This window comes from Carassius carassius, chromosome 1 (genome assembly GCF_963082965.1).
Source record: "Carassius carassius chromosome 1, fCarCar2.1, whole genome shotgun sequence".
In the NCBI taxonomy this organism is placed as follows: Eukaryota; Metazoa; Chordata; class Actinopteri; order Cypriniformes; family Cyprinidae; genus Carassius; species Carassius carassius.
The window spans coordinates 37,137,982-37,161,442 of record NC_081755.1 but is presented as its reverse complement, the minus strand read 5'-3'; the positions used below and the strand labels follow the sequence as shown (position 1 = coordinate 37,161,442).

The following is a 23,461-nucleotide window of genomic DNA, read 5'->3' as shown; positions in this document are numbered from 1 at the left end:
TCACTCTAGTTGTTTCATTCTTTATTCACTACTATTGGTTGTTGCATTTTATTTTTTAAATGTTTTTGGAGAAGTCTCTTATGGTCACTGTCATTTATTTGATAAAAAAAAACAGTAATACTGTAAAATTTTAGCCTGATACTAAAGGAAATGTTTTCTATTTTAATGAATTTTAAAATGTGATTTATTCATGTTATGCAAAGCAAAAATTTTAACAGCAGTCATTACTCCATTTCAATATGCTGATTTGGTGCTTAAGAAACATTTCTTATCAATGTTGAAAACAATGGTGCTGCTTCATATTTTTGTGAAAACCGTGACACATTTTTGATGGGATTCTTTAATGTATATAAAGTTTAAGAGAACAACATTTAGCCTATTTAAAATACAACATTTTATTAGCATATTATATCTTTACTGTCACTTTTTTTTCAGTTTAATGTTTCCTTGCCAATATTCACTGGGGTCTAAATGTCTGTAATCATATTCAAAAACTGTGATTTTTAAAATTGAAAAACTGTAAGTTAGTTATGGAATAAAATAAGATATATTTCACATTCTGCAATGCATAGGTCACTAATCTGATAAGTAAATTAGTAACATTGATCATCACTCTTTGTACAGAACGTCAGATGTTCTTCTACTTAAGCTCAAGATGCTTTTTGGATCACATCAAATCATGCAGAAGAGCATGATGATCAGGTTTAACACAATTGTGACCATGGACCACAAAACCAGTCATAAGTCAATTTTTAGTATAAATTGATTGATTATTGATTGATACAACTATTTGAAAATCTGGAATCTGAGGGTGCCAAATAAATAAATAAATAAAATCAAAATATTGAGAAAATCACCTTTTAAGTTGTTAAAATATCCTGTATTTTCCAGACTATAAGTCACACTTTTTTTCATAGTTTGGCTGGTCCTGCGACTTATAGTCAGGTGCGACTTATCAAAATTAATTTGACATGAACCGAGTGAAATGAACAAAGAGAAAACATTACCGTCTACAGCCGCGAGAGGGCGCTCTATGCTGCTCAGTGCTCCTGTAGCCTACACTGAGTAGCACAGAGCGCCCTCTCGCGACTGTAGACGGTAATGTTTTCTCTTGGTTCTTGGTTCTAAATGAATGCAACTTATAGTCCAGTGCGACTTATGTTTTTTTTCTCATCATGACGTATATTTGGACTGATGCGACTTATACTCAGGTCCTTAACAATCTATAATAATTATAAAAAATGAAGTTTTTATATTTTTATGGTAGGAAATGTATCTTAATGATACATGATCTTTACTTGATATCCTTTTTTTTTTTTTGGCATAAAAGAAAAATCAATCATTTTGACCCATACGATGTATAGTTGGCTATTGCTACAAATATACCTGTGCTAGTTAAGACTGGTTTTGTGCTCCAGGGTCACAAATATGTATGGATGGATGGGAAAAAAATACAAGAAAAGTAGATAGATGCAAAGATAGCCAGATAGAACTCCTTTTAGAAGATACTCAAATCCGTTCTAAAAAATGTTCATTAAGACTGGTCCAGGATTTCGATTTGTCAGACTGACACAGAGGAAAGTGTTTTAGATTCTCTCTCATCTCGTGCCAGTTAAATGCTTCTGTGAGTTCGGGAAATTGTGTGGTAAATCAGGAATTGCTGTACACCGATCCATGACGCTACAAACCCAAATTTAGAAAGGCTTCCTTTCTGAGAAGCCTGGTGGTCTGGGTGGGGCGAGATGACACACACCCTCCGCCTGCGGTTTATATAAACAGAAGAAGAGAATAACAATTGATAATTGAACTAATCGAACAGTTCTCATCAACAGCACAACAGTGGCTTCCTGTGACATACATAATTTAAAACGGCACCGAGCTACACTGCTCGAGCGATCCACCCATCGGATATCGCTGACTCATTGTATCGAAATGCAGGGGCACAGTATAAAACACGTGTGAGCAGTATGCTGTTATTCCCGGCAGTATTATTGGGACTGTATTTGAAGAATGATCGCTGTAGGCTTTAGATGTTGAATGCAGAGCCCCAGATGGGCGTTGGCCTCCACCTCTGTTCCCAGTGGATGACAGCATTCACATAATGGCTGCTTATTGATCTCTTTTTCTCTCGTGTTCTCCTTCTCCCCCTGCCTGTCTCTGTAACCTAAAGTGAACCTGATGAACCATTAAAGAAGTGCTCTTGTTAGTCATGTAACTCTCGGTCTCGGTAGACTGCAGTCAATCCAGTGACCTGTGTTTGATGGGAATAGCCGTGACAGTGACCCGGTGACCCTGACCACCCATCTCTATCAGCAGCTCATCTGACTGATGGATTTATGAGTTTGCTGTTTGCATGCATGTTTGTGTATATGAGGTTTCTGTTGGGTTGATGTCATTCATACTTGTTTTCCGTTCCTTACAATTATCTATCCATCCTTCCATCCATCCATCCACCCACCCACCCACCCATCCATCCAACCCTCTACATTGCGAGTAAATCACTTGCATATGCGACTAAATATTTACTTGGGCAACTAAATGATGTCTAATATTAGCCAATGGCTGATAAATTATCAGATTTTACTTGCCAGTGTGTGAGTTGGAAAGTGAAAGTTTAACACAGATATATTTTAACTCACGAAACACTCTCTGACTGAGCGCTTCAGAGTTTCATGCTCCGTCAAGCTCATAGCTCATCGCCAGTTCATATTAATGGTTGTGCAGCGTGCCTGTATTTGACGTACCATAAACTCTTGTGTAGAGGCTCATGACTCGGTGTCGCTTTGAGAGAGAGAGACAGAATTGACACGCTACTTTTAAACTATATACTCTGTTGTATTTTCCTGTCAAAATAACGGCGTTCCCTTTGAATTCTTCAGCTTAAGAACTGCCGGGTGTTCAGGTAGTAGGCGGAGCTAATGCAAAATCATTGGCTGGCACTCACCTATTATCATTCCTGTATTGATTTCAGCAAATCAGTCCGAGCGAACGCATTCAACCTAATTAAAAATCATGAATTGATCCTTAGTGCATTTTATATTGTTCTTCTTATTAGAATTCATATCATTATCTTATCAGTATTTGTTTTTTCCCAATATTTTATTTACAGAAACACCGAATGACCAAAAAAGTACCACCACCAGTCCTACGTATGTATATGTATGGCAGTCTTGCAAGTTAACTAAAAAAAATTACTAGCCAATGGCGATTCAATTGCCAAGGTGTCCGTAGAGGGTTGCCATCAGTCTTTCAGTCTTTCTATCTGTCTGTCTATCCATGCGTAATGAGTGTAACAACTATTATATAAGCTTTATACAGTATTGAAAATTTCATCCTAGAGAATCTTTTGCACATTTGATTGTAATAACAAAGAAAAAGCCAAAACTTTCCATTTCTGTCAGTATAGAGTGGGCAGAGGGCAATTTTTGTAAGTATGATGAAAATGCCTCTCTTCCCACTGGAGTACATTCTGTGTGCCTTGCTGAAAGAAAGAGAGTGGGAGCCGAGAGCAGAATTAAAGGAATAGTTGGGCAGGGCACAGGGCTGTTGTGCTGTGAGGAGATTCACACAATGACTCGCTCTTTCAGCTGAACACAGCAGCTAATGCAGCTCAGCCTGTTGATGGTACACAGCTGGTGTGTATGAGAGAGAGGAAGCAAGAGAAGACAGATCAGACTGTGTGTTTAGCTATAACTCATTGGGCATGAGGTCATTGTCCAGAGTTTATTCATTTCAGTGAAAGATTTGTTCAGAGATCCTTTCTGTAGGTTATGTCAATACATCAGTAGAACCGGTCTGTCTATTATAAGGGAATGATTCACTTAACAAATTAGTTCAAACAGATTCATTAAGATTTGTTAAAAATTCACAACCAAACCTGGTTTTACTACCCTTTGACTGCAGATCTAATCATTTTAGCATCATAAGCAATTTCTCTTTATCTATTTTACAAATTTGGCAACTTTTTGACAATTGTCAAGCTTTAGATAATCAACAATAGCCTACATAATGGATTATTATTTTAACTTTATCCATTTTAATGTGCATGGTTATTATCAGTTATTTTAATTATTTAATAAATTGGTACATTTTTTGGTCATGAAATTAATTAACATACTGAACCCACATTGAGTCAGTCAGGAGATCCTTGGTCTTCAATTAGATGCCTCAGTTTGCTTCGTTTGTTCACATATTAGATACTTTGTGTTTTGAGATTGTTCATAAAACTTGTTCAGCACAACTTTTGAGTCATATATTTGATAGGTCCAAGTTACCAATTAAAATCTGGCACTCAAATGCTGTTTGCTTGCACCAAAGCAGGCATGTACTTGATGTTAGTGAATGAAAAAAATAAGTTTGTTAACATAATCTTTTTGTTCACTAATAGTGTTGTATTGATACTTCCGCTAAGATGTAACAAGGCTGGTTAGTCTTTATCACAGCCCATGTGCTGTGCTGTGCCTTTTTCTTCTTCGTATATTTGTGTTTTGGATTTAATGAGTTTATTTGTGTTTCATTAACGACTTGAAAACTTGTTGAACTCAATATCATGTTTATCGTTATTTGTAAACAAACACACAGTTTAACAGGCTCACATTCTGTATGTGATCGAACATTCAACTCTCACACACAAACATCCATCTCTCTGAGTGTGTTTAGGGATAAGATGTTTTTCCCTCGGGAAGCGTGTCCATGCAGGCCGGGACTGGAGCCTGGGACTCGCCTAGCTGGAGCGACTGATGGAGAGATAATTCACTCAGCAGCAGCCCGAGGGCAGGGAGGGCAACTCTCCTAACACAACTCATTTATCTCATTCTCTCGCATGTCTACCCGCTCTCGCATATTCTTCATTAGTTACTGCATCCATCAGAAATTCATCTTTTAGTTCTTAAAGGAACCATATTCTACACTTTTTCTCTGAGGTCTACTTATAATGTTGGTCCATGTTATTTTGCATCAAATAATTTAATTTAAACGACCATTTGTAACATTTTTAGAGTGTTAATTTGCCTTTAAAGACATGTTAATGACGTTGGAATTTGCTGGTTGGAATTTGCAGTGTCCTGCTTAAAAACATACAATAAAACAGCACGTGAAGTTCAACATCAAACTTAGAAACTTATGTTGAAGTCATAGTTGAAAAAGAGGCAGATGAACACTACCGTTCAATAGTTTGGGGTCTGTAATCTATCTATCTATCTATCTATCGATCGACCGACCGACCTATCTATCGACCGACCTATCTATCTATCTATCTATCTATCTATCTATCTATCTATCTATCTATCTATCTATCTATCTATCTATCTATCTATCTATCTATCTATCTATCTATCTATCTATCTATCTATCTATCTATCTATCTATCTATCTATCTATCTATCTATCTATCTATCTATCTATCTATCACACCGTTCAAGATTAACAATAACATTTAATTGACATCAGTGAGTAAAAGTGAGTCCTACATTACATGACAAAAATGTTGCTTAGCCAATGTCTCCAGAGACAGTTGGGTAAAACATGGTAATTGAGTCTTTCTCTTAAAGTTTGTACATTTGAGATTTAGATTTTTCTTCTTTCTTTACCTGCTAAGTTTAAAGTAGTGTTGCCATTTTGTTTCCTTTTCCGAGCATTAGACTGTGGGACAAATTTATGGCGGTGAGTAGGAAATGTAAAGTAGAAATATCCCACATCCGACTTTGAAGGAAACTTCCACATACGTGTTTTTCATCAGTCTGGGCCAAACGTGGGTGGTCATATGTTAAAGCGCTCATGGATTGTGACGTCAATATCATCATGATTTCTGAATGACCCATTTTTGCTTAGCTTAGTTTCCATAAAGGCTGAATGGACTGGTTAAGGAGCTTTGCTTCGTGAACATTAAAGTATGTCAGTGTAATACAACATCAAAGCTCAGCTTTCCATGATATGACTCCTTTAGCAAATCTCAGCAATTCGTGTCCCTAATTTTTCAGTGAATCCTCTCTTTAGCTTGTGGTTTTTTATTGGACATGAAGTTGTTTGTTATTTCCACCACTAACATTCTACCATACCTCGGTCTCCTCTGTCTATCTTTTCAGTGGCTTTCTTTCTCAAGATCATTCTGCTGCCTTATTTGGTTATCTCTCAGCTGAAATCTATGAATACACATTTCTCTGCCTCCCTCTTCCTCGTTCCAGTCATCTTCTCTCTCGCTCTCAGCTGCTTGTGTAGGTCTGACAGTTGTGTTTTCTTTTAACAAAGGAGTGCAGCTGAAAGGGTCGGAGGATTTCCACAACCTAGTGAGCTTAGGAACATGTATTCGTGATCATAGGAATGTTTATGATGCAATGGTGGTTTCAAATATATATAGCAAAATTGGTTTATTGCATCTATTCATATCTGTCAGACAGTCAAAGTGGCCAGTTCTTTTTTTTTGTCTAGAATAAGCTACAAGAATATCAGATTTATCCCTATCATGTGATGTTTTTATCTGTATCTAATAAGTCATAAAAATAATAATAATTAAATAACTAAAAAATGATGGAGGTGATGAGGAACCCTGCAAACCCTCACAACTGTGTGTCAAGGTCACTTAAAATATCAGGTAATTTATTTTTGTTTACATTATTATTATTATTTATTTTATTTTATGACAAGGCATGGTTAGTTTAGGTAATTTATTCCTGTGATGCAAAGCTGAATTTTCAGCATCATTACTCCAGTTTTCAGTGTCACATGATCATTCAGAAATTATTCTAATATGATGATTTACTGCTCAAGAAACTTTTCTAATAATTATTAGCAATGTTTTCAGGATGTTCTGATTATAAAAAGAAAGTTTACAAAAACAGCATTTATTTTATTAATATTTTTATCAATTAATATAGATTGGGCATAATAGATTTAATTATACTAATATAATAGATGAATATTTTTATGGGACTGTCCACAGCATTTATTAGTAAATGGGAAAAAGTCTGAGAATGTGGTTTGAAACGCTGGCCTTCCTCAGGGCTGTGTTTTATCACCAATTATATTTTCTATTTAAATAAATGAAATGACCTGTGATACTGACAATTTGATGCTTATTAAATATGCAGATGATATGGCACTGGTGGGTTATAAAAGTGAAGAGTAAAATATTTGGTGAGGGACAAACCCCTCTCACTGATCTTTTCACTGTGGCACTAAAAAGGAAAGCGTCTGTTATTATGGGAGACTCTTCTCATGCTCTGTATAGTTCTTTTCAGCTACTTCCATCCCGCAGACGATATAAAGTGCCTTTGATGCAAAGGACCAAGTATAAAGACGTTTATTCCGACTGCCATTGGTATTTTAAACAGGATCTTAAAATGATTATTTATTTTTTTATGTATTGTTTTAGTTGTGTTTTTGTGATGTAAAGTAGTTTGTTGTTGTGAGGACTATTTGTTCTGTTTTTGTGTTGAGCCATTTGTCTGAAGACGGTTTTCTACCCCCCTGCGGATAGACGTCAAAGCTTTTGAAATTGAAATATTTGAAAACATCTGTAACATTATAAATGTCTTCACTGTCATCTTTGATCAATTTAATTAATCCTTGCTGAATAACTTTTGAACTCTATCGTTCAAAACGGACCCTCTTCCATGTCATTGACCCTGTAGTTAAAAAAGTGGCTCCTCAAGGTTAATGAGAGACTGTCATAAGGTTTCCAGCAAACAAAAATTCCCCGTCAGCTATAAGACACAGAAGGAAAGAGCAGGAAGTGCTGCCCACATCTGTAATCAGCATTTGTGTGACTCCTCGGCCAGTTCAGCTAACATGAATCTCACATGGCTACATCAAGAGGCCAGCGGGACAATACACCTCTCCAAGAACCCTCGCTCTCTCTCTCTCTCTCTCACACGCACACACACACGCACACACACGCACACACACACACACACACACGCACGCACGCACACACACACACACACACACACACACACACTATATCATGGCACAGTCCTTCCAAACAACAGGAAAGAGAGCACAGATGGGTTGATAGTGAGAACCATGGTTTATTTTTAAAATCATGACTGGCGCTTTATGAGTGTTTATGTGAGAATGTGTCATTGGGACAGGAAACCAAAATGATCTGTAAATGAGCGTGTGTGTGTGATTCAGCCCCACAGGGGGTTGATATCTGTTTCAAATGAGCTGTTATGGGCTGGAAGCTCCTAGGGGCTGTTCTGTTATGGTTGAGTGCCATCGTCTGGATGATTTCAGGGGCACTACTGGAATATTCCCAAGTCCCTGCTTTATATTTGAATTCAAGGTCCAGAATGAACACTCGGCAAGTGGCTAATGCGAGAAAATGGACTTTGGCAAGTGAGTAAAACTAGCTGCCAGTTGGCTGAATACTTTATTAGGAACATAACGCATTGTTTATATCAGCTTGTAAGAATGAAAATTGGACCCTCTCTTTTATGCAAATCAAAATCTAGTCTACTATTGAAAACATCCAGGACATGTAATGTTCTTTTTTTTTCTCCAGAACTGTATGAGGTGACGTGGAATATTAATATACAAAAATATGCAGAGTTGTGAGGTTGAAAGATGACATGAGCATTTGTCACAAAACACACACACAGACACACACACACAAATAATTATGTTGTAACAGATACAACCCGAATTCCGGAAAAGTTGGGACGTTTTTTACATTTTAATAAAATGAAAACTAAAGGAATTTCAAATCACATGAGCCAATATTTTATTCACAATAGAACATAGATAACGTAGCAAATGTTTAAACTGAGAAATGTTACACTTTTATCCACTTAATTAGCTCATTTAAAATTTAATGCCTGCTACAGGTCTCAAAAAAGTTGGCACGGGGGCAACAAATGGCTAAAAAAGCAAGCAGTTTTGAAAAGATTCAGCTGGGAGAACATCTAGTGATTAATTAAGTTAATTGATATCAGGTCTGTAACATGATAAGCTATAAAATCTTTGTCTTAGAGAAGCAGAGTCTCTCAGAAGTAAAGATGGGCAGAGGCTCTCCAATCTGTGAAAGACTGCGTAAAAAAATTGTTGAAAACTTTAAAAACAATGTTCCTCAACGTCAAATTGCAAAGACTTTGCAAATCTCATCATCTACAGTGCATAACATCACCAAAAGATTCAGAGAAACTGGAGAAATCTCTGTGCGAAAGGGACAAGACCGGAGACCTTTATTGGATGCCCGTGGTCTTCGGGCTCTCAGACGACACTGCATCACTCATCAGCATGATTGTGTCAATGACATTACTAAATGGGCCCAGGAATACTTTCAGAAACCACTGTCGGTAAACACAATCCGCCGTGCCATCAGCAGATGCCAACTAAAGCTCTATCATGCAAAAATGAAGCCATATGTGAACATGGTCCAGAAGCGCCGTCGTGTCCTGTGGGCCAAGGCTCATTTAAAATGGACTATTTCAAAGTGGAATAGTGTTTTATGGTCAGACGAGTCCAAATTTGACATTCTTGTTGGAAATCACGGACGCCGTGTCCTCCGGGCTAAAGAGGAGGGAGACCTTCCAGCATGTTATCAGCGTTCAGTTCAAAAGCCAGCATCTCTGATGGTATGGGGGTGCATAAGTGCATACGGTATGGGCAGCTTGCATGTTTTGGAAGGCTCTGTGAATGCTGAAAGGTATATAAAGGTTTTAGAGCAACATATGCTTCCCTCCAAACAACGTCTATTTCAGGGAAGGCCTTGTTTATTTCAGCAGGACAATGCAAAACCACATACTGCAGCTATGACAACAGCATGGCTTCGTCGTAGAAGAGTCCGGGTGCTAACCTGGCCTGCCTGCAGTCCAGATCTTTCACCTATAGAGAACATTTGGCGTATCATTAAACGAAAAATACGTCAAAGACGACCACGAACTCTTTAGCAGCTGGAAATCTATATAAGGCAAGAATGGGACCAAATTCCAACAGCAAAACTCCAGCAACTCATAGCCTCAATGCCCAGACGTCTTTAAAACTGTTTTGAAAAGAAAAGGAGATGCTACACCATGGTAAACATGCCCCGTCCCAACTATTTTGAGACCTGTAGCAGAAATCAAAATTGAAATGAGCTCATTTTGTGCATAAAATTTTTAACTTTCTCAGTTTAAACATTTGCTATGTTATCTATGTTCTATTGTGAATAAAATATTGGCTCATGTGATTTGAAAGTCTTTTAGTTTTCATTTTATTAAAATTTAAAAAACGTCCCAACTTTTCCGGAATTCGGGTTGTATAATTCAATTCAATTCAACTTTATTGACAGACTCAGGGTCCATTAGAAAACCATACAACATTACAGGAACACACATGTACAACACAACAACAAATAGACAATTACCAATTATAAAAGACAGTTATACCAGTGCCTCCACAGCTGTGACTGGTATCGCACGACACTTTCACTAGGATTTGCCAGTAACTTAATAATACCATTCTATATTCATATAATTTATATTATTATTCAAATGTTTTGAGTCAATATATTTTTAAAAGAAGCCTCTTATGTTAACCATGGCTGAATTTCTTTGATCTAAAATACCATGAAAACAGCAATGTTGTGAAATATTATTACTGTTTAAAAATACTGTTTTCTATTTTAATATTTTTTTAAAGTAATTTGTTACTTTTTTTTGTGGAATTCGAGGTAAACCCCCCCCCCCCCCAGGATTCTTTAAAGAATATAGTGTGTAAATAATAAAAATAATAAAAATTTGTGTGTTTTTTTTTTTTTTTTTACATTATTAATTTCTAAATTTTCGATTTTGATACATTTACTTTTAGGATAAAAGTATTAATTCCTTAAAATAAAAAAATACAAATAAAAACATACTCCAGACTTTTAAATGGTGATGTTTATATAATGAAATAAATAAATAAATGATGACCAGGAAAATATTATTGTAAATTAAAATTTTTCAAATCACTCATCATTGGCAGGTGTAGCAAAAATAATACAGCAGGATAAGCGTGAATCATCTTGAGCTGACCACTAGGGTCTTGACTTCATGTCATGTCATCTTATATTAAGCTGTCAAAATTTGGTTTAGCTTTGCAGGACCATGATCTGGCTCTCCTCTCTTTTCCTCTCCTCTAGTCATCCCAGTGGAGGTTTGAGTTTCAGCCACTGGGGTCCACACTGTATTTCTACAGATGTGAATACACACACACGGAAGAAACACGTCATCTTTGCTGTCCAACATTGTAATTTATCTTTAATACATCTGCTAATTACACAGGGGTTGAGTGAACTGAAGAGGCCCAGTCCTGAGAGGGAGGGCACTGGGCCGCTTCTCTCTGCAGCTCTCCACCAGCCAAAGAGAAAAAAGAGCAGGAGATGACCAAAAAGAAGTGGAAATTTATTGTAAAGGGAATTCAAAAGATGGTGAACTTGATATCGCTGGATGACATGTTTTTTTTTATTGATTAACCATTTGATAGGGGATATCTTAATTAGAAATATTTGCTTTTGATGAATTTTTTAAAAGTATTTTATATTAACACACATTTCATATTCAATATTTGAAGCTTTTAAATATGCAGTCTTGGTGGCTGTTGGGCTCTGATCTCTATTTAGAAATAACTATATAAACCTATGCAAACATTACAGTAATAAAGGAATTTGCTCACTGGTCATTGAAGTTTAATGATGCATTCATGCTTAAACACTCAGAAATAGCAACGAAAAAATTAAATCCCACCATTACACATGATCAAACAAGCTGCCCAAAGCTTTTAAAAAAGGTTTTGTTTAAAATGGGGATGCACTGATATAAAACTGTGTCTGATATGGCAAGGCTATAATTATTTTTATGCATATTTTGTACTATTATTATATTAATTATTAGTGTTTTATAGATCAACTTAAGTTACCTTTAGCTAAACCAGCCGGTGGTTATTTTTCTTCTTTTTTTTCCCAGCAGGGTAGTACAATGTCAACTGATACTGAATTCAAATATATCTAATATTGTCTAATAACCCATATGATACTGTGCATCCCTACTTTACAATGTTTCTAGTGAGTGACTGATACTTTCTTGCTGTTGAAAGTCGTTAAGCCTTCGATAACTTTATTATTAAATATTAATTTGTGTGTGTAGTGTGTACATTCATAACACTCCAACACCGAAATCCACATCATATTGCTTTAATAAACAAGAACACAAACTCCAGCCTATTGATAAATGATTTGGCTTGTGGTTAAAGGAACATCCAGTTTAAGTTGCTGTGTTGTTGCTTGCGCCCCATAACCCTCTGGATTGTGGAAACTTTGATGGTTGCCAGGAGGCACGGTCGCTGTTGTGATGGGGTGTGGTTGTTAAAGCAGCTGCACTGATGTGGAATTCAGCAACGCAGAAGGGAAATCACACACTGAAACACACCATTCACACAGACAGGAACGCTCAGAGCCATACAGGATGTATTTTTAGAGCAGAACAATCTCACAGTTGACTTAAGAGAGGTCAGTGTTGAGACGGCTGCTGGTGAGGAGAATGTCTTCAGGTATCTGACACATACACCACTCATCTCCACCCCTTCAGGCCTCATGTCAGATTGGTGTACATGTTAACATTTAGAAGTTACATTTGCACTTTTATGTGAGTTGACACTACTAGTCTCTTATTCTCACCAAGGCTATATTTATTTGATCAAAAATACATTAGAAACTGTAATATTGTGAAGTATTATTAGATTTTAAAATAACTTTTTTCTATTTGAATATATTTTAAAATGTAATTTATTTCTGTGATGCAAACTTTTTAGCTTCGTTACTCCAGTCTTCAGTGTCACGTGATCTTCAGAAATCATTCTCATATGATGATTTGTTGCTCAAGAAACATTTCCTATTATCAAATGATGAACAGTAATGCTGTCGAAATGTTTTTTGTGGAAACCATGATAATTTTGATAAGTTCAAAAAAAAAAGAAACAAAATATATATATATATATATATATATATTTATTTATTTTTTTATTGTTTTTGTTTCTTTTTTTTTGAACTTATCAAAATTATCATGGTTTCCACAAAAAACATTTTTTTATATATATATATATATATATATATATATATATGTGTGTATATAAATTGCTATTGACTATTAGCTGGAAACTGAATGCAATTGTTTTGTAATGTAAATATAAAAAAAGTCAGTTTTTTTTTTCTTCAGTACAGTGGAAGTCAATAATAGTAACCAAAACTCTTCTTCAAAATATCTTTTATTATATTATTTTCTATATTTTTATGAAAAAAGACAGTCATACGTGTTTGAACTGACATGAGTGTTAGTGAATGCTAACAGAATTTTTCTTTATGGCTGAACTATCCCTTTAATATACATATGTGTGCAATATGTGCCTAGCCTGATGTTCCTTTCATGGAAGTCTAGTTCTTCCCAAGTGATTTTTTTTTTCTTCTCTAAACCTCTTTTGTTTTTTCCTTACCACATTCGCCTCTGTCCTGCCCACCAGGTGTTTTTAATGCAATGTAAAACTGCTTTGAAACTATGTATTTTGAATGCAATACCAGTTGATCTGATCTAACCTCAGATAGCATCCAGGCACAACATTTTTTTAGATATCTTAGGTTAGCAAATAGGTTAACTTTTGTTTAAATGTGCCTCTGAATAGGTTATAGGCACAGTCTACTGCATTTATGTAAACACTCTGTTGCTGCAGTGCTGCCATCTGTTGGTGGTTTCTTCTCACTACAACCCGTTGGTTTTGCTTCAGATCTGCAGCCTGTTGGTCAACGGCTTTGCTGAGGATTACAGCTAAAATTAACCAGCTTAAACTACCAGAGTATTTTTTTTCCACACACAAAAACATACACACACTTAAACACACACACACACACACTCAGGAAAGTCAGATTAAAGTGTGTCTAGACTGGGTTCTGCTCTCTAATGCTCTTGGGACCAAATGGTTTTGACATGTCTCCTATTATCTCCTGTCTCGTTTAAACAGCTGATACTCAATATCAGCACACGTTACACACATACAGATGTGGCTGTGTTTGTTTTGTGCTGTTTGAACTGATTTTAGCTTGGCGCTTGTCATTGCAGCTCTCATTCATTCATACTTTAGTGCCAGTGTGTATGAATGCAGACTGTTTATTTTCATGTGACTAGCAGGGGTCAGACTACATCCTTTTTAGAAAAAGTGCATGAGTGAGGGTGCACGTGTGTTTTATGTCGATATAGGCATATATGATTTATGTTATGTGGTTATTTTTGCATGAAGCATTCTTTGAGACTTTGTCAGAAGAGACGCTGAGTTCCTCTGGTTTCGAGTATCTGTTCCATCAGCATGTGTTGATAAATGAATCAGCCATGTTTGTGTGAGGATGAAAGGGATCAGCTCATATCAGAGCATGTGCAGATCAAACATCTGCCGCTCACGTAGCTTTCACAGCTCCAGTCTGTTTGAACATGAGGGCTCTACAGTGCTGTTTATGTTTTTGTAGATAAAGTAGCTCAGAAGGGAAAAAAAGTACAGTATTCCTCAGAAGTGATTCTATAGAGTTCCATTTTATGGATGTACACAATCTCTCTCTCTCTCTCTCTCTCTCTCTCTCTCTGTGTGTGTGTGTGTGTGTGTGTGTTTTAAACTACTATCTGACATTGATGGATATTTATTTGCTGATATTGGATATATGTTTTCACTTGTTGTAAGTCATAGATCATCACTAATACACTATAAACAATAAAGCGCTATATAAATGCAACATTCAAATAATACAAATATAATTAAAAATACTATCAGTTAATACAGTGTTTAAGTTATAAGGGTATTTAAAATTAAATCCCTAGTTGATTATTTTCAGACATCTTAATTTAATTTGATAAAAACATGATTTATATATTGTAAAAAAAAAAATTATAAAGAAAAAATTCACACAAACACACACACACACACAAAATAAAAATAATTCACAAAAAAAGTTTTTTTGTGTGTTTTTTGTATTCCCCATTCATACGTAAATTTAACACTAGTGTAATATATTTTATTTTTACTCATTTTACTCATCATGGCCATGATTTGTTAAAGTAAAAATTAGAATATAATAATAATAATAAATAATAATAATAAATAATAATAAAATCTGTCTAAATTAACTGAAGACCACCAAAAGGTTAATAAAATTTATTTGAGACAAAGGTGATGCATCTGGTTACATTTTTTTGGGGTTTCGTTTTTCTTGGCTTTTAAAAAAACTAACCACATAGCAATAAAAATGTTCTTCTGGAATTGTTGACATACAAATTAATGTGGATTGCATAGCTCATAAATTCTTATGGGATAAAAATTTATGTGAAGTAAGTTCATAATTACTTAAAATCACAGACTTTTCTGTCTTGGCAAATAGGAGACGGAGATCTCTCTCACTTTTGTTGTTCTGTTTAGTTCATACAGGGGTGAGGAAAAGGAGGATGAGCTTCAGATTAGACTGCAGGAAGTCTTGATATCCATATCTAATTACTAGAGCTTATGTGTCTTATGTGTCCAAAACACCTCAGGCGTGTGTGTCTGTGTGTGTGTGTGTGTGTGTGTGTGTGTATATATATATATATATATGTATATATGTATATGTTTGTGTGTGTGTTTCCTCCATTAAAGCTTTCCATGCATGCTTTCATAATAACTCAAAAGGATATTTAAGGTCATAAGTATATTTTGTGTGTAAACAGAAAATATGAAGCATTTATATGATTCAGAATGACTTAATCTTCAGTCTATTCATGACAGCTTCACCTGGCGTGATAAACCGTGTGTGTGTTGTGTTGCATGTATTGTTGTGTACTTACTCTGGCTGTATGTTGTCGTGCCGGTACACGTCTAACAGTGTGGCAGGTGAAACCAGTCCATCCTCATTTGTAACGGATCTCAGGTGTGTGTTGTGGAGTTGAATGAGAAGGAAATGCCTGCGTCTCTCTCTCAAACACACACACACACCAGAGACCTGTCGGTTGGGTGAGATTTTCCCCAGATGTGTGTGTGCTAGTGTCAATATGTGACCCAATAGATGATATGCTACTGTGTGTCTTGTGTTGTGTTGGTGTGATTGTGTTTGTGTGTTGTTTTATAGCAGCTGTTTTAGTCTGGTTCAGAGAGCAGCTGCAGTGAGGTGCCTGGCACCCTGTGTTTTTGTCTGTCATTCTCAGTTTTTCTCTAAGTCTTTTGGTTTTTCTTTCCCATAGCGGTCATTCCTTCATTTGTGCTTTTTTTTAGTTAGAAGCTATATGCACTCTTTTTCTGTCCTTTTAAGACTTTTTTTTGCCAACGGAGCCATTATTTAGTTCTTTCTCTGAAGGGACTTTTAGAAAGCGGTGTTTTTTTTTTTGCCCTGCTCTGTTGATTTGTGTTTCACACACAGTCGAATGGTCTTTCAGAGCCGCTGGGGACTCTAGCAGGTTTCAGCAGAGCCACAACATGCTGTTGGACTACATGGACTTTTTTAGTACTGTCCGATGGCTTCAGACTTCTTCTTTTCATGTCTTTTGCTTGATGGAACAAAGGATTGTGTGACAAAGATGAAAATGAAATGGAAAGATTAGATAATGCAGAAATCGGAGAGCTCTGAGGGGTAAAAGGCAAAAGTTTTTCTGTGGCAGACAGTAATGAGGGCTGATGGAAGAGACTGTAGAGATGACTGTGATAAAGACAGAAAAGGAGCCAGAGGGATAAAGATGGCAATAAGAAAATGAAGCCTTAGCCTATAGTGTTGGTTTGAGTAAGTTTAATTACATATTGGAGGGATTTTATTTTAACCCTTGTAAGCTTTTCAGTTATTTTTGGCTGATTTCTTTTAAACTGGGTGAATATTTTAGAAATGAAAAAAAGAAAAGAAAAGAGGATTAGATAAGTCTGTCAATAAAAAAGTCACCTTGTCAATTAAAAAAAATATATATATTTTTAGAAGGGTTAAAAAAATATATTGCTGAAAATGAGTTGCATATTGAATTAGAGGGCGGGGCATTCTCATTCTAGGGAACATCTGATTGGATGGAATTCTGTGCGGTGCCGGATGAGGATTTATAGTGAGTGTTCCGAAAGAAAAAGAATGTAAATTTTGAGCCTGTAAATGTGCTAAAAGTGATTTATTAGGTGTAAACTGGCTTGAACATAACCTCAAAGGTAACAGACATTGACTAAAAGCAACAAAACTCTGATTTTGATTTTGTGGGTTATTTAAAAAGAGTAGGCATATGCAAGTGAGATAAAGAATAGCTAACTATTGAGCAGCAAATAGAGCGCGGGATCGTGACGTGAGCGGATCACAGTAACGCAAGGCATTGTGGGATTTTAGGACACGGAGGTTAAGGGAGAAGCGTAGAGTAGCAGGCAGGAAGAAGTGATAAAGGGAAAGGCACCTGAATGAATGAGAGAGAGAGAGAGAGAGAGAGAGAGAGAGAGAGAGAGCAAAAGAAAAGTAGGAGGGCCGGCCCACTCATAGTGACTGAGAGCCAGAGTTTAGAGTTTGTCAGGAGATGACAGAGTGGGGAGAGAGAAGGACTGAATGAGCTGAATGGTTTAAAAAGTGAAGGAATAGAAGAAAAAAAGACTGAAGCAAAGAAAGAGGAGGAAAACTGATGCGTGAAAACTTGGATTTAGTTCATTTTTCCATCCTGCAGCCGGCTTCACTGGATCTACATCTTGCCAGCACTGCCACGTGCTCGCCACACACACACACACACACACACACACACACACATACACACACACATACTTCTGGGTCTGCCAGACAGGGGTATGTGGCCACATCCTGGATCACTCTCATCTCTGGAAATGCCTCTGTGGTCGTAACACTCGTCTGTGTGCGTGTGCGTGAGCATGGGAGGTGTGGAGTTAACCGGTGTGATGTGGAACTATCAGTTTAACTCCGGAATCCTTTAAGAAGTTTCACCAGCATGGATTAACAAAATATGAGGAGATTTGGGCATGTTCAACAGAATCTGGAATTTCTCCTCTCTTTGGGAGAGAACAGACACATCTTTAAGCTGACTTATAGTTTTTAACTTTTCCCTATTTCTGGTTATCAGATTGTTATTTATTTATTTTGCCATATAGAAAGGTCTTAATGGTTCCTTTGTGATTGCGACTCGTCTTTTTGTGAGCCCTTGCACACTCCTGTGTGTGTTGATGTGTGATGTGGTCAGCGGGTCAGGTGCCGTTGGCGATGCCTGCTGTGTGCCCGCGTGTAGGGGGTAAGGAGTGGTGCTTTCAGGATGTGGTAGGAGTGGACTGCAGCTCTCCAGAACCTCGCTGTATCTGGGTGGCGGTTTTACATGGGGATACACCACAAATAAATGTTTCCAACCTCCAAAATGACACTATTGAAAGCACAAATGGCATCAATGCCAGCAGAGCACTGCCGAGACCCTCACAGACCTGCAGGGTAAGCTGTTTTTATGTATGTATGTGTGTGTGGAGAAAATGAGACATATAGCATAATCTATTGGTTAAAATGCTTTTGAAAGACCTTTATATTTATTTATTTATTTATCACTTTGGTCAGAAATTAAACTAGGCAAAAATGCCACTTCATACATAAAAAAAGCCCAAAATGCATTATAATTACATTATATTATTTACAGTAGCATTATATTGTAACATTTGATATATTTTTATATGATTATTTAAGTATTATATTAAATGTATTATATTTATTAGAATATTCTGTTATTTTAGGTGTTTTATAAATATTAAGTATTTAAATTGTGTGTGACTTTACAAGGTAAAAGGTCTTAAAAAACTTTTCTGAGAATGTGCTTTTTACTTGCATTTACAGTATGTCTTATCTGAAACATTAACCATAGAGAGAGTTTTGGGAGGTCAGATACACTAATTAGAAAGTAAAGGCACCAGATAAGGGGTTATAAAAGTCCTTCAGATGACTGTGTATGTTTGTGTGTGTGTTAAACTGATTGGTTGGTGTGGTTTTGCTTTAAGCGCCTAGATTATAGGATATAGTTAGGGAATGTCTAGTTCTGTTGTGTATATAGGAGTCTGTTTGTGTCTGAGATTGTCCTGTCATGTGATCACACACTTTAAGATATTCATAAGACATATTCCCAGGCATGTGAGGATGGAATAGTGTTGACTGGGATGGCATATTCTTCAGAATTTTACGTGTAGACAGACAGCTGTCGGCCAGACGCATGCTCATATGAGACGCTAACCCAAACCAAAGTCAACCACTTTCAACTGTGTGTGGTCGAGCTGCTCCTTCAGTTGGGTTAACTGCTCCATGTCCCCCTAAAAAAGCAAACTAAACCTCATGTTTAAACAACCATCATAATCCGTTCAGAGATGAAGCCTTTCATTTTTTCCCATTGCAGAAAAGGAAAATGTCTCTAGAAGGACAGACTCTGATCTGCTAATAAAGGCCAGGAATTTTAATACTAATCTCTGTTATAATTTACGTGTAAACTTGCCTATATGCGCCAACTTGTGGCCAACTGATCCTTCACAAAGAGGTTGATTGACGGGCGATCTGACCAGTCATAATGCCAAATCCGCCATTTTGTTCGACGAACAAATCAGACAGGAGAGATAGAATAGTATAGAGATAGTCTTTCTGCGGCTGAAATAAAATATAGGCGCTACAGTGATCTGTCACAACACATTAAAGAGCCACAAAATGGTATTTAATGTTTGATTTTTGTAAAAAATAAAAAAAAAGACAACATTTGAAAGCTGAGACCTTGTTTCATACCAGAAGTTACCTGCTGTCCGTGTTGTCAGTGTCCTCTCTGCTCCGAAATGTATTTTTTACTGCATGATTTGTAATGTTAGAGCGTCATGGCTTGTCAGACATAAGCCCCTTTCACACTGCCATTCCGGCAAATACACGGGTAAAGTGTTCCGGCAATTGTTCCCGGGTCACTAGATTTTGCACTTTCACACTGCCAGTGATTACCCGGGATATGTGCGTGCTTTCACACACAACCCTTAAAGATCCCGTAACGACACGTGACATCAGGGCGTGACGTGTAATGTATGAGTCGAAAACGTTAGGCACGTTATACTTTCACTGAAGCAAGCGAACGATCTCGGCGTTAGCGCAGAAAGTGAGGAACAAACTGATCTCTGCTTCATTACAGTTTGCACATATTTTTTTGACACGAACTTTCTTCAAAACAGCCGGTAAAAGAGTCGCGCGATAACGCACGTCATCACTTCGACACGGCATTAGATCTGGCTTTTGTTCACACAGCGCTCGTCCCGGGATTGAACCCGGCAATGTTACTAGGTCCCCGACCCGGGTTCAATGCCGGAATCAATCCCGGGACATGGTTGCTTTCACACAGAAGGCGACCCGGCAATGTTCCGGCAATATGCCGGGTCCGACGTGCAGTGTGAAAAGGGGCTATAGCAACAGTAACAGTAAGGAGGGTGTTTTTTTTTTACAAAGGGTCAATTTCATAGAATTTGGTACATAGCCTCATTAAGACTATCTGCATATGCACACCAAATTTCATAAAGATAAACCATTTAATATTGAAATAATTGACTTCTAAATTTTAATTGGCTGTTAGCTGCCATCGATGCATCCAGAAATGGATGAAATTTTAAATAGAATATGTTAGAATTTTTAGCAAAGAAACACCAGACTAAATTTTAATTTCCTCGATCAAACAGTCGTAGCGCTATCAGCTTTTCTGTTATAGTCTATCTTATTGGTAGAACTTCGTCACCTTCTATCTGACATTTGTCAAAATGGAGTTATTCGCATATTCTTATTCTGTGACTATTTACATTATTTGATACTTCTTTTGTAAGTTGTGTACATTTTGGGCCTGTTTTTCTGGAAAACTAAAAAGGGTTATATGTACAGAAGTCTATAAACAGCAAAAATTTTGAAGCCCAATATCTCAAAAGTGCTCATATGCAGATAGAACCTTTAATTCCAAGGCGGTGATTTGACTACATTGAACTAAACTGAGTAAATTATAAGAATGTCAGCTGCTTGGACCCCTAACAGGTAAGTAGTCAGTTAGCAGTCATGACCCAATTTGACTTATTGTATGCTTAAGGACAATCCCCCTGGATCAACATGGGTTTAGATGACTTGCTCGAGGGCACAACAGTGAAAGCTCATGTATCACATTTGAACCTACAACCTTTCAGTCACCAATTCAAATCTTTAGCCACTACGACATACCACTCAACTTTTACAATACTGTAAAATTAGCTTATATAGCTCAGTAATATTGTTAACTAAATCTGTTATTTAATGAAATTATTCATTTGAAATGTTGCCTTGGTAGCGAACCGAAATAATTTGAAGTTGAAGCAAGTTTAAATTGATATGCTAAACCTAAAACTAAAATGAAATTGAAAACTTTAGAATAAAGAAACAAAGAAAAATGACAAAAACAAGAAAATGAATTTAAAAAACTGATGTAAAAATAAAAGCTAATTACAAATAAAACAAAAAAACAACTATAAAGCTATAAAACTATAAAGATGTCTGATTCTAAAGGTCATGCTATGATATGCGCCACAGTGTCCGTTTAGTATTGAATGGTCATTATATGGTTCAATTATGTTGAGTATAAACAATGTCTATTTGACATTAAAATCATGTTGATGTTGAAGTCACTCTGCTGGATACAAGTACATTCATTCATATTCCCTGCAGTTCTGTTTATTTTTTTATCCTGGATTGAAACATTGCTATAAAGGTGGAAAATCCTGTTTAACGGAGCTCCAGCGGAACTGAAAGAGCTGACAGACAGGTTTAAACACACATACACACCTCTCCTTAGTTGTGTGTGTGTGTTGCAGTCATAGGGCAGGGTGTCAGGGATTAAAAACTCAACATTAATTACGCTCAACTTTTCAGCAGGATCACACACTCAGCTGTTTGCAGTGTATTGTTTCTGGCGACTGCCTTTGAGTGTGTGTGTAAGCATAGCCTGCCAACTTAGAGGACTGGAGACATAATAAAACACTCATCAGAATAGGTATTTTGAGGGCATTTAGCAATATACATTCTTAAGTCAATGTCCACATTTAGTTTCCCATTCTTTCCCTGATTTATGACTAAATTAGCCTGAATCAACACTAGAAACACGTCACCCTCTAAGAAAAATGTGTCGGGTGTGTGTTAACCCATCATCAGCTGGCCATAAACTATGACCTCAACCCAACTGTTGGGCTGAATAAATTTTGGATGCTGAACAGAAGTCATAAGTGCATATTTCTAGTGCACAACACTATTGTGATTATTATTATTTTTTGTAGATTTATTTTTGGCAGTTTGCTGGGATTCGAAATCGGGACTCCCATAACTCAACGGTGTTATATGTCGGTGCACTGCCCACTAGGCTACCGGCGCCAAAACTACTATGATTTCAACTATATTTGCATATTAATTTGGCTGATGCCTAGTTAGACAGACAAATGCAAATATATATATATATATATATATATATATATATACAGTACAGACCAAAAGTTTGGAAACATTACTATTTTTAATGTTTTTGAAAGAAGTTTCTTCTGCTCATCAAGCCTGCATTTATTTGATCAAAAATACAGAAATTTTTTTAATATTGTGATATATTATTAGGATCATTATCACATGATCTTTTAGAAATCATTCTAATATGATGATTCATTATCAAAGTTGGAAACAGTTCTGCTGCTTAATATTTTTTCAGAACATGTGATACTTTTTTAGGATACTTTGATGAATAAAAAGTAAAAAAAAAAAAAGAAGCTATGTTTTTAAAATATAAATATTTTGTAATAACTATACACTACTGGACAGTAATTTTTTTTCTTTCTTTTTTTTAAAATAAAATCAATACTTTTATTCAGCAAGGATGTGTTAAATTGATAAAAAGTAATAGTAAAGAAAATATATTATTAGAATATATATTATTAGATTTGTTTTATTATTTTGAATAAATGCAGTTTTTTTTAACCTTTTATTCATCAAATATATTAGACAGCAGAACTGTTTCCAACACTCATAATTAATCAGAATATTAGAATGATTTCTAAATGATCATGTGATAGACTCGATGTTACATGTGACACTGAAGGCTGGAGGAATGATGCTGAAAATTCAGCTTTGCATCACAGGAATAATTTTTTTTTTAAGTATATTCAAATAGAAAACTATTATTTTAAGTAATAATATTAATAATTTGTAATAATATTTCACAATATTACTGTTTTTTCTGTATTTTTGATCAAATAAATGCAGGCTTGATGAGCAGAAGAAACTTTTCAAAAACATTAAAAATAGTAATGTTTCCAAACTTTTGGTCTGTATGTATGTATGTATGTGTATATATATATATATATATATATATATATATATATATATATATATATATATATATATATATATATATATATATATATATATATAATTTTATAATTTTTTTTTTCAGAAAAAATATTGAATTGGATTTTATTTTGGTTATGTTATATGTATATATAT

General features: G+C 36.0%; 1 protein-coding gene across 6 annotated transcripts in view; it reads left to right on the top strand.

Moving 5' to 3' along the window:
* The window catches only part of arhgap23a (Rho GTPase activating protein 23a), a 67,616-nt gene that overhangs the window by 11,445 nt on the left and 32,710 nt on the right, over positions 1-23,461 (top strand). For 3 of the 6 annotated variants that reach the window (XM_059558129.1, XM_059558120.1, XM_059558112.1), the window contains exon 1: positions 17,360-18,397. The exons of 2 other annotated variants lie outside the window; for them this stretch is intronic. In XM_059558129.1, the coding sequence (XP_059414112.1) occupies positions 18,149-18,397 (249 nt within the window). In that variant the 5' untranslated portion in view covers positions 17,360-18,148. Of the gene's footprint in view, positions 1-17,358; positions 18,398-23,461 lie in introns of those variants that run through there. One more of the 6 variants, XM_059558104.1, reaches the window with a different exon arrangement.